Source organism: Sminthopsis crassicaudata, chromosome 1 (genome assembly GCF_048593235.1).
Source record: "Sminthopsis crassicaudata isolate SCR6 chromosome 1, ASM4859323v1, whole genome shotgun sequence".
In the NCBI taxonomy this organism is placed as follows: Eukaryota; Metazoa; Chordata; class Mammalia; order Dasyuromorphia; family Dasyuridae; genus Sminthopsis; species Sminthopsis crassicaudata.
The window spans coordinates 446,992,638-447,004,662 of NC_133617.1; the positions used below are offsets into that span (position 1 = coordinate 446,992,638).

The following is a 12,025-nucleotide window of genomic DNA, read 5'->3' on the forward strand; positions in this document are numbered from 1 at the left end:
TACCCAACCATTCTCCAATTGATGGGCATCCATTCATTTTCCAGTTTCTAGCCACTACAAAAAGGGCTGCCACAAACATTTTGGCACATACAGGTCCCTTTCCCTTCCTTAGTATTTTTTGGCATATAAGCCCAGTAATAGCACTGCTGGATCAAAGGGTATACACAGTTTGATAACTTTTTGGGCATAATTCCAGATTGCTTTCCAGAATGGCTATATTCTTTCACAACTCTACCAACAATGCATCAGTGTCCCAATTTTTCCTCATCCCCTCCAACATTCATCATTATTTGTTCCTGTCATCTTAGCCAATCTGACAGGTATGTAGTGGTATCTCAGAGTTGTCTTAATTTGCATTTCTCTGATCAATAGTGATTTGGAAAACTCTTTCATATGAGTGGAAATAGTTTCAATTTCATCATCTGAAAATTGTCTTTTCATAACCTTTGACCATTTATCAATTGGAGAATGGCTTGATTTCTTATAAATTAAAGTCAATTCTCTGTATATTTTGGAGATGAGGCCTTTATCCGAACATTTAACTGTAAAAATGTTTTCCCAATTTGTTGCTTCCCTTCTAATCTTGTTTGCATTAGTTTTGTTTGTACAAAAGCTTTTTAATTTGATGTAATTAAAATTTTCTATTTTGTGATCAATAATGATCTCTAGTTCTCCTTTGGTCACAAATTCCTTCCTCCTCCACAAATCTGAGAGGTAAACTATCCTATGTTCCTCTAATTTATTTATGATCTTGTTCTTTATGCCTAAATCATGGACCCATTTTGATCTTATCTTAGTATGTGTTGTTAAATGCGGGTCCTTGCCTACAAACTATATAAATCTGAAATGAAAAAAAAAAATATCACCAAAAAAGAAAATTTTGCATTATGGTACAGTAGGGAAAATACTGGCTTTAAAATCAAGGTATCTGCTTTCTAATCCTGGCCCTACTTAGCAGAATTGATGTCACCTTTAGCTAGTCCTTTAATATACCTGTCTTCTATTTCTTTATCCCAAAAATGTGGGAATTGGACTAAGTGAATTTCCTTTCTAGCTCTAATCTATAACCCTACGACCCAAACATTCCATCTTGTCATGTTCATTCACTGAAACCATCTTCCTGATATATATGCCTTCCTAAAAATATAAAATACAAAACAGTACATCATTAAGATTTCTACGTATGGATGATGATGATGATGAAGAAGAAAGGCAAGGACAAACCACCCAAAAGTCTTCTTATATACAATAAAGAATATATTCATTTTGGAAAGTGCATCTTTGAGAAAGCCATTGAAATCTGTACCAACTTTCTTTATTATGAAGAACAAATGTGATCTATCACTGGCTGACCAGCAAAGAATCATAGTTCATAGCTAGTTCTATAACTGAATTTACAGAATATTGAGTCCAGCCTTATTTGGGGGAATTTTTAATGCTCCTAAGTGTTCTTTAATCTAAACTGTAGCTTTTTTCATCTTACTAAACTCAAAACAATTTAAAAATTTCCTTCTTTGACATAGTCCTGCCTGTGGTAAACAGGTTGGTACCTAGTTAGTTCTCATTTATATTTTCCCCAGGCCCTTCAATTCAAAATTTTTGAACAAACATCAGATTTGTTTTTCTATTGGTGCTTGATAAAAGTTTCAAAAAGGAAAACTCATTGGTGTTCATTAAAGGAAAAATATAATTTTCCTATTTGAAAAATATAATAGGATGTGTGAATATGGGAAGGCAAATTTTATCTTAATGTCAGCAAATGTTCACCAAAAAAATACATCTTTCTTTTTAAATGACTAAAAGACAAAATATAAGTAAGTTTCTCAACACTTAGGATTGTTTCTATGTCTGCATCCTCAATAGTTATCACAATGACTATCACATAAAAGGTGCCTAATGAATATTTGTACATTGATTGGTTGGTTGGGGTCCTACAGATTAGTTGCCTTTCTTTTTTTTTTTTTTTTTTTTTTTTTTTTACTTTTTTGGATTCATTCAAATTTCTCATAGAGAATACAAGTTCCTTTCTCATTATTTCTATCTTCTAATTATTTTATAGTTGATCAGGTTTTGAGGGTAAATTAAGAATATTTTACTTAATTTTTTCAGATGTTTTCCCCTTATAGTAGTTCAGGAATCACAAACTCCAAAGTAAAATATAATCATTCATTACTTATCTGATATCTAAGATCCAAAGAAGTGGGGGTCACTAAGAAGAAATTGAAATTGTTTTTTGTTATCTTAGTTTCCATTCTTGATTCAGAATAGAACATAACTGTAGGACTATAGGACCATAAAACTATGTTTTAAAAGAAGAAAGCCTCAAAACTTGAAGGTATGAACTCTCTCTCTCTCTCTCTTTAAAGGTCAATGTAACACAAATATAGTATTTGTTTGATTTAGTTCTATCTTAGATTGTTGAGAATTCCTTTGTTTAACTAGTTATTTACTTATTCATTTTTTTAACAAATTATCTGTTAATTTAGAAAAATGATTGAGAAAAGAAAGGGTAAAGCAGCAAACACTGTTTAAATAGCCATTTCTGATTTATTTATAAATTTCATGATAAACTCCAAGAGTAAATACCCAGCAAAGTGGTCAGTGTTGTTTAACTTTAAACATGAACTTAATTACTTTTACTAAGAATGTTAAAGCTTTTGTTAAGCATGCCTCATGATCCTTTGGCTTCATTATTTTAATATCAATTTGATGACTATTCATATCTTGCTTTTCAAAAGCAGTGTCAGAAAGATGATATGTTATATTTTAACTGTATTAAAGTATTAATCCATCCATCTTTCTTTCTCCTTCTGTCCCACCCTGTCTTATTTTCCTTTTTCTTTCTTCTAAATCATACAGGTGGTCCGGCCATACCAAACCATGTCCAATCCCATGAGTAAACTCACAGTACTTAATAGTATGCATTCCCATTTCATTCTGGCTGATAATGGGACTACAGGAAAATATGGAGCAGAGGTGAAACTGCGGAGACAGCTGGAAAAGCATATTTCACTTCAGAAGATAAACACAAGTAAGTAGCAATTTGTTATTTTTGCTCCAGTTCTTTTATATGGAATATGCTGAAAATGATTCCCATAAACAGTTGAGTAAGTATCAGAGGTCATGATTTATAATAATATTGTCTAGAAGTAGAGAAAGTTATCTTTCTAGAGAATGATTGGAAGAAAGAGAGCTGACTATGCAATTAAAATTTAGTGTGTTTATCCTGCTTGATAATTCTACTCTATCCAAGGTTTCTGCATGAAAACAAACTTCTCTTTCAAAAATTATTTCTGTGTCCCATACCCAGAAGAAATGCACTTTAGGCAAATGATTTTTATTTATAGGAATTTTAGTTGCCTTAAAAAAAGAAAAAGGGCTTTTGATCTTAGCATAAATCTGAAATGCTAAGATTTCCCAAAGCTTTAGAATGCCCTGGAGCATTACTTACCATCTGTTTTTATAGAAACTTTATTTTCTTCCATCTTTTAATTAGTGAGCATATCTATAAGCATTAGGCTTTCTGTGAATATATATACATATATACATACACACATATGTTAGTGTTCATTAATTATTTGTGTTTAGTATAATGCTATCTTAAGAATTACTGCTTTTATTATTAGAGAGAAATCCAGATTCTATCTTATTGATATTATATAAATTATTTTTAATGAAAAAAATGGGAGAAGCCACAACAAATCTAGGATTGTATCAGATAGTATATTTCAGCATCTTCTTTCCCAAGAAAAAAAGATATTTTATAAGTTTATGAAACCAGAATGACATGTTGAAGATTAATAATAGAATAAAATATTCCCATGGAGAGGGTGGCAGAGGAATAGGGAGAAGAAAAAAGAAGTATCTGATTATGTGGTTCTATATATTTTTTTTAAATTAAGATAGTCTTTCCTATATGAAACTGATGAAGGCAGGGCACTGAAGGACAAGTGTGGCAGGAATGGGTGAGAGTTTCCTTGTTTTCCAAGGCCCAAGTTCGAAGTGAAGAAAATTCACTAAACTCAAAGACTTTTATTTGTTAAAGAGGCGCCAAGAGAAAGACTTCCTTGGCTGGCAATATCATTCTCAAGAGAGAAGTGATTTGCAAAAAGATATTTTCTGAAGACCCATTTTATAATGAGTCTAAGAACTGACCTTCTTATGCAAGACCATTTGAGTTTGTATATGAAAGGAGACGTTTTCTAAAGACTTATCTTCCTGTCTCCAGAGGATATAAGACCATATGAGTTTGTATAACTTTTTGTTGGTGATTTTACATAACTTTACAGGGATGTCTCAGGTCAAACAGAATTTTACTCTCATCAAAATCACAATTAAAAATGTATGGACTCTATAATTTATTCCTTTCATATGTTATTTTTCTTTGTGTATATGTATTTTTAGACAAATAAACCTATCAATCAGTAAGCATCTATTAAATGCCAAATAATAATAATATTTGGTATCTAGGTAGTGCTTTAAGATTTGCAAGGTATTTTACAAATATTTTTATTTCATCCTCATGACAACCTTGATAGAAGGGTGCTATTATTATTCAGTTTTGTAGATAAAGAAACTCAGGCTTATAGAAATTGTGGCTTGAACAGAGTCATTTATCTAGCTAAGTATCTAAGGTACAATTTGAACTCAGGTCTTCCTAATACCAGGTACAGATCACTAACACCCCCCCTTCAATAGTCTATTGAAATAAGGAGACAGTTTACTGATCAATTAGATTTCTAAAGCCTAAAATTCTAGATTCTACTTGTTAGATAGGCTTTCAGATGTTCCAGTAGCTTGGTGTGGTAAGAGATTTATAATTGGAAGATCTATCTGAATTCTAACTCTAGAGATATCTTTTAGGAATGGTATAGGGATATCCAACACATAAAATGTTTAGAAGATTGGTAGTCTATACATGCTAGCTAATAGTGTTATTATTATTATTTGTTATTTTACATGAAGTCTTTCAGTGTTATCATTCTATAAGTGCTAGTTATTGTTATTGTTTCTGTTCTTATTCTATATGCTGATATTCTATAAGTGCTAGCTATTAGTGTTATTATTCTACATGAAGTCTTAACAGTGTTGGTTTTCTATAAATGCTATCTATTATTATTATTGTTCTATGTGAACTCTTACAGAGCAACAGAGAAGCTTTAAAAGCATTTGTCTTTATAAGGTAGAATCATGAGTAAGAGAATGAAAGAACAGAAATCATAGACTAAGTATCTATAGGCAAAGCAAGAGCAAATTCCTATTCCTCTGCCACCCTCTCCATGGGAATATTTTATTCTATTATTAATCTTCTATAGACTACCAGCATGTATTATAATAATAGAAACAATAATAGGTAGAATTTAGGGTTAATAGAATGCCAATGTTGTAAGACTTTATGTAGAATAACAAATAATAAAAATAACAATAATAGCTAGCACTTATATAATATGTTTAATAATAATAAGATAGCTATATAATATAATATAATAGTTATAAAATATCAACTATGTCACTCACTGTACTACAGGCTTTAAAAATATTATTTGATTTGATTCTCATAACACCCCTATGAGATAGATGCTGTTATTACTCACACTTTAGATTGGGAAAATAGAAATAAACAGTTAAGTGACTAATTTAAATTCATACAGTTAGCAAGTTCCTGAGGTCGTATCCACTAAGCCATGAAACTGTTATTTACATTTCTACAGAGCATACTGCCATGGCAACCTAGTATAAATGTAAAAGTCTAATATTTCATTAAGAAAATTTCTAGCATTCATAAACTACCTTATCATTTTTTTAGGAGCAGGGATTATATAATCTGAGAGGAACCTTAGGAAAACAGAATTGTACAAGATTAAAAGCTAGAAGATTTGGAGTGTTCAGCTTCACCCTAGAAAGGAACTAAAATGTGTCCCAATGTGCTAAAATAATATTTGCTTCTCAAAAATAAAATTATGACAATTTTTCTCCTTGGAGAAGTTAATCTGTAAATGGATTTCAATTTTACCAATTATTATCACACTGAGCAGCCTATCAAGATAAAAATATAAGTTAAGATATTTGTTTTCTGCAAAACTGTTATGGACCAGAACTCTGAACTTGAAATAAAAGCAAGTCAAGAATTGATGAGACAATGGTTATCTAGTTTAGCATGGTTCAGGAAAACCGAACCAGAGAACATTACATTTTGGTGCCTGAATGTGAGACCAAGAACCTACTCAGTGTAGAGCATATGAGCTAGGAGGATCAGCCAGGATTCATTCAGAGAGAATCTCAGAGCCAGAGAAGACAAGCGGACAGGAAGGCTAGAGGATGGAGCACAAGCCTTTTGACTCAGCTTCATCCCGTCTCATACCACCTTGGTGACAGGCTCTCCTCCTGAGCTTCTCCACTGAAAGCAAGACTCCAGAAGGCCTCTAAGAAAGCAAACTGGGCCCCAGGACAGGAGACAAGACTTTGAAAGGGATAATAAAGAATTTGGATTTTGGACTTTAACCCCTGGTTGTTCACCTGAAATGAAATGGGCTCCCTCCCAGGAAAAAATGGAGGTGAAGCCTTCACAAAAATAGAGCAAGGTCTCAATGAACCTTTTGCTGATTTTGTGGGACGTTTGCAAACAGCTGTCACAAGAACCATTGAAGAAAATGTAGCTACAAGAACTATGATAAGACATGTGGCTAAGGAAAATGCTAATAAGGTTTGTAGAAGAATTATATGAGGACTACACAAAGATGCTTCTTTAGAGGAGATCATAAGACGCTGTGTCACAGTGGGCACAAATGCTTATTATGTCCAGACTACGATGAACATGGGAAGACAGGGTCCCTTTTGGCAAAGGACTTCTAGAGAAACTCGCCAATGCTTTCAATGTAGAAAAATTGGGCATCTGAAAGCCCAATGTAGGTACAGAGATAGATGGAGAGGACAGGGTGAGAGAAGACCTAAAACCCTATGTCCAAAATGCAACCGAGGTTTCCACTGGGCCTCAGACTGTAGATTGACCCAGGGAAATGAGAGGCAGGGTCCAGCTCCAAAATCTCAAACAAAAAACAGGTGGGGCATGATGGCAGCCGAGGTTACCCCCAGAGAGTGTTTAGAAGTTCAGGACTCTGATGTCATCAAGCAACCAAAAAGCAATCAGATGGGAGAAAGGGATCACAATTGGGTCGAATACAGGCTTTTTAACCTGACAGAAGGGCAATGTCCAATGTGAGCAGCTCCAATGTAATTGCCAGGTGGTAAATAGAAGGGACTAGATAGGTTAACTACTTGAGAGAAAGGGTTTTCTTGTGTCTGTACAGATGGAGAAGGAATCAGATGGGTGCCAATGAGCCATATTCACCTTGTCCATCAGAAAGAGACATAAAACAGTGAAAAATCTTGAAACAAAGGAGAAGACCTAAGAAACATCTGACACTGAAAGAGCATGGCTGATAATGAGACTCTTAACTTTAAAACCAGCAGGGATTCTCTGAGACATGATAAGACTGATACAGGACTTCAAAATCTGCAAGAATCATTGTATTTATTGAGATAAAAAATTGTTGTTAAAACTGTTGCCAGAACTTCAAAACCAGCAGGAATCATTGGATTTCCTGAGATGAAAAATTGTGATGAAACTATTGTAGGATTTCAAAACTTGAAGAAATCATTGGATTCCTACACACATGAAATAATGGACAATAGATTCCTTTTGTACTATTTCTAGGACTTATGGACTTGTATAAATTCCTCATGTTGATTCATATTATTTGCCACATCACTTCTAGCCTGTTACTATGTACTTATGTAATTATGTGTAATACCTCCCATGTTGATATTATGTATACTTGTTTCAAGTGAGATCCTTCAGAGACCTGCTAACCTGATTTGATTTCTCATTTCCTTTGGTGTTTTTATCTCCCTTCCTGAGACATCAGAGAGGATGTGATCACTTCCTTTTTTGGTGTTTTCACCCCTTTTTTGAGGAATCAGAGAAGGTGTGATTACCTCCTTTTTGAGGTTCTCACCCTCCTTTTTTGAGGTTCTCACCTCCTTGAGAAGTCAGAGAGAGTGACCACCTATGTTCTAAAAACAAAAGTAAGCAGATGTTGTTATGGGCCAGAACTCTGAACTTGAAACAAGGAGCTAAGTCAGTGGAATTGATGATACAATGGTTATCTAGTTTAGAGTGGTTCAGTATAATTGATTTAATCTTACAACAAATAATGGTTTCCTAGTGATATAATGATTGGTTTATACTCAGTATATAGCATATAAGCTAGGAGCCTCAGCTAGGAGATGGAAATTGAACTTCAGTTCTTTGTCTTTAAAGACAAAGTTCTTTCCACTGTACCACACTTAAATGAAAACATCATGATTTCCATATTTTAAATGAGGAAACTGAAACTTGAAAGATGAAATGCGAAGCCTAGTATCACACAGCTAATAATTATTGAAGCTAAGTCTCTGAATACACCTGTCCATTCTATATCCAGCCAGCAAAAGTGATTTTTTAAAAAGCACATTTTCTTACCTTATCTTTAGTCTATTTCCTCTCCATGGTCGCTACTCCATGGTAAAACCCTACTGATTTAATTACTGTCTTCTGCCTTTGTGCCTTTCCTCAGACTATCTCTCACACTTAGACCTGTTTCCTTTCCCCTCCCTTTCCTGGAATGCTTACTTTCCTTCAAAATTCAGTTCAAGGATCAACTACTATCAACTACCCTTTTTTGTCCCCCAGGTTCTAGTATCTTCCCTTCCAAGCTTACCTCATATTTGATTTCAGTATACCTTAAATTAGAGGAAATAGTAAAATAGCCTCAAAATGAGAAAGTTTAAATCCTGCTTTTGACACATACTACTTATGATACTGGGAAAGTCATAATTTCTCAGGACTAGAAAACTTTTTCTAATACTCTAAGTTATAGAGAAAATATTGATAGATTTGTAGATGTGAGTATTTAACAAAATTGTATGTTTATCAATGAAATCCAATAAAATGAGGTCCAGTCCCATTTCCTATCACTCTATTTTTATATCTATATATAATATGGATGCAGTGCATATGTATAATATATGCATATGTATGTTTTTAGTCTGACATAAGTGAACTGATGTCACTATGGGATGCTGAGGCACCATGATATTTTAGGAAGATCCCTGGATTAAAAATCAGGAAATGTGCTCTTTGTTTCTGCCAATAACTCACTCTGGGGAAAATTACTTAGTATCTCTAGGCTTGTTTTCTCATTTTAAGATGAGAGAATTGTCCTAACTCATCTTGGAGACAGCTTTTAAGTGTAAAGTCCTATGGTTCTGATATATAGAATTGAGGAAATCAGAGAAAGATCATTGGAGTATTAAGAGTTCTTAGACCTTAGCAGTCAGACCATCTATAAAAGGTGCTTCCAATTCTATCTTTTCACTCTCTTCTTAATCTGGCTTCTGAGTTTATCATTCCACTGAAACTTCTCTCTCCAAAGCTACTAATGATCTCCTAGTTTGGGGGAAGTTTTGTCCCTGTTCCTCCAAAAATCTATTTCTTTTTTTTAATAATGAGATTATTTTTTATTTTTCAAAATACATGCAAAGATAATTTTCAGCATTCATTACTGCAAGACCTTGTGTTCCAAATTTTTCTTCCTCCCTTCCTACCTTCCCCCTCCCCTAAACAGCAAGCAATCCAATACAGATTAAACATGTACAATTCTTCTAAGTATATTTCCACATTTTTTTATTTTGCACAAGAAAAATCAGATCAAAAAGGGAAAAAAATGAGAAAAAAGCAAACTACAAAAACAAAAGGAGAAAAATACTATGCTATGGTACACACATAGTCCCCCAAGTTCTCTCTCTGGATGCAGATTCTTTTTTTCCTCACAAGACTACTGAAATTGCCCTAAATCACCTCATTTTTGAAATTACTGTTTCAGGTCAAAAACAAGTTTTGATAATGAAGTGATGAAGCTGACTTCTTTAATGGTTCATAACTTGTAACTATGGAGTTGCCTTGTCTGGGAGAACCTGCTTCCAAGGCTTTATCCCCCCAAAATAATTTGTGATCACAAACTTCCAGTTCTCCTTCCTTTTTAAATTTTTTAGAAAAGTAGAGTTTATCATCCCTTCACTTTTCCTGAGTTTCTTTCATCTAATTCCCCTGGAGAAAAGAATGAATGTTTCAAACTATCCATACACTCTGGTATTTTGTAATAAGCACTTAATGTGAGGCTAAATGCTTTCCCTTCCTTTTATGTCCTATTTCTGATTATCACCCCATCCTGTTTGTTGAACTTACCATATTTCTACACCATGCTATGTATGTATATTTAATCCCAATTTTTCCATTATACAAAAGAGAGAGGTTTATCTGATACCTACTCCTCTAATCTTTCTTCCATGTTTTATACAGAATCGAGAAAGAGCTATCAACCTGTCAATCCTTTCCATGTCCGGGATGGGTGAGGTTTATTATGAAATTATGCATATCAATTATGAAAAATAGCATTTTTCACTTTCTTCCTTTTTCCTTTCTACACTTAGTGTGTTTCATTTATCTTTTCTCTTATGCAAACTCTTAGAATAAAACCAATTTACTTAATTTTGATAACTTTTTAAATTAATATGGTTCTGAAAGAACATTTATTTCTTTTTTTTTCTCTTAAAATGATAGCATACAGTAGCAACTATATCATTTTCCAATAGTTCAAACCAATGAACCTTCTTAAGTTTCTCTTGACTCTCATGTTTCCATTTCAAAGTTGCTTCCCAGCTCTGGTTTTCTTATCGGGAATGCTTGAGACTTCTATTCCATTCTATTACATTAAAGATTTTTGTTTCATTTTTTAGAATTATATTCAACCTTTCAGAGTAAGTTTTTCTTGCCCACAAGCCTATATCCTTTTTATTTTGGAATATTCTATTCTAAAATCTCCTTTAATTAATAGCAGAAACTGCCATGATATCCTAGCTGAGCTTCACTGGTACTTAATCCACTTTGTTTTAATATGCTTGCAATATATATTTTTTTTTCTTTAACTTGGGAGATCTGAATTTTGGCTATGACATTCATGGCATCTTTCTGGTGTGCTTTCAAGATATGGCACATGGATTGTTTCTGCTTTGGGTTTGTACTCTGGTTCTAATAAATTTATAAAGTTTTCATTAGGATTTCTTGAAATGTAGTTTTAATCTTAATTTACAATGTTTTTTTTTAAATATATTTCTCCTTGGCATGTTTACAAGGTCAATTTATGTACATATTAGATATACTTCATTTTGTACTTTTAATTTTTAAAATTTGTATCTTTCAGTTTTATTCTAATACTTCTGGGTGTCATGGATTCATTGACTTCTGTTTACTATGTTCTAGTTTTCAGTAATGCTGTCACTTGGGCAAGTTTTATTACCTTGCTTTTTATAAATTCTCATTCCAATTCTTTTCTTGAGAATTTTCTTTAATTTTTAATCTTTTGCTTTCTTTATCTTAGATATGCTCCAGGCTCATTTTTTAAATTTTCAGTCTCCACTTGTAGCTGTTCTTTACTTTCTCCTTTATGGAGAACTTTAAATCTGCAATAATATTGATGCTTGCTTGTGTTTCTTTTGATTTATTCATATTTCCAGTTTTACTTTCTGAATGGGGCTTTGGGTTAGGGCATGGTTGCAATCCCTGTTGTACTTTTGGGTTAGGTGGTTCACCTTGTCTTTTTTCACCCTAGTGCCCTGGGTTTGCCCTTACCTCCATCTCCCAGGATTAAGCACCTAGATCTTAGAGCACTGGTTCTTCAGAGCCCTTTCTTAAACTGTGGTTCATAATCCCATAGGCAATATCATAACGGAATGTGGGAGATCATAAAATTATGGTTTGTTATTAATAAATAATTGATTTGTAAGCCTATTTTAATAAATATTTTATGTATTTTGATATTTTAATAAATCTGTGTATGTCACATAAATATTTAGAGGTGAAAAATTTTTGAGAAACCCTGCTTTATAGTATAACATGACAGAGTTTCTTAAGACTACCTGGGCTTTT

The 12,025-nt window shown here is 33.3% G+C and overlaps 1 protein-coding gene across 2 annotated transcripts in view; it reads left to right on the forward strand.

Annotated features, from left to right (window-relative positions):
• TRPM3 (transient receptor potential cation channel subfamily M member 3) overlaps positions 1-12,025 on the forward strand; it is a 603,878-nt gene that overhangs the window by 322,714 nt on the left and 269,139 nt on the right. For both annotated transcript variants that reach the window (XM_074280710.1, XM_074280711.1), the window contains exon 6: positions 2,860-3,031. In XM_074280710.1, coding sequence (XP_074136811.1) covers positions 2,860-3,031 — 172 coding nt within the window. The remainder of the gene's footprint in view (positions 1-2,859; positions 3,032-12,025) is intronic.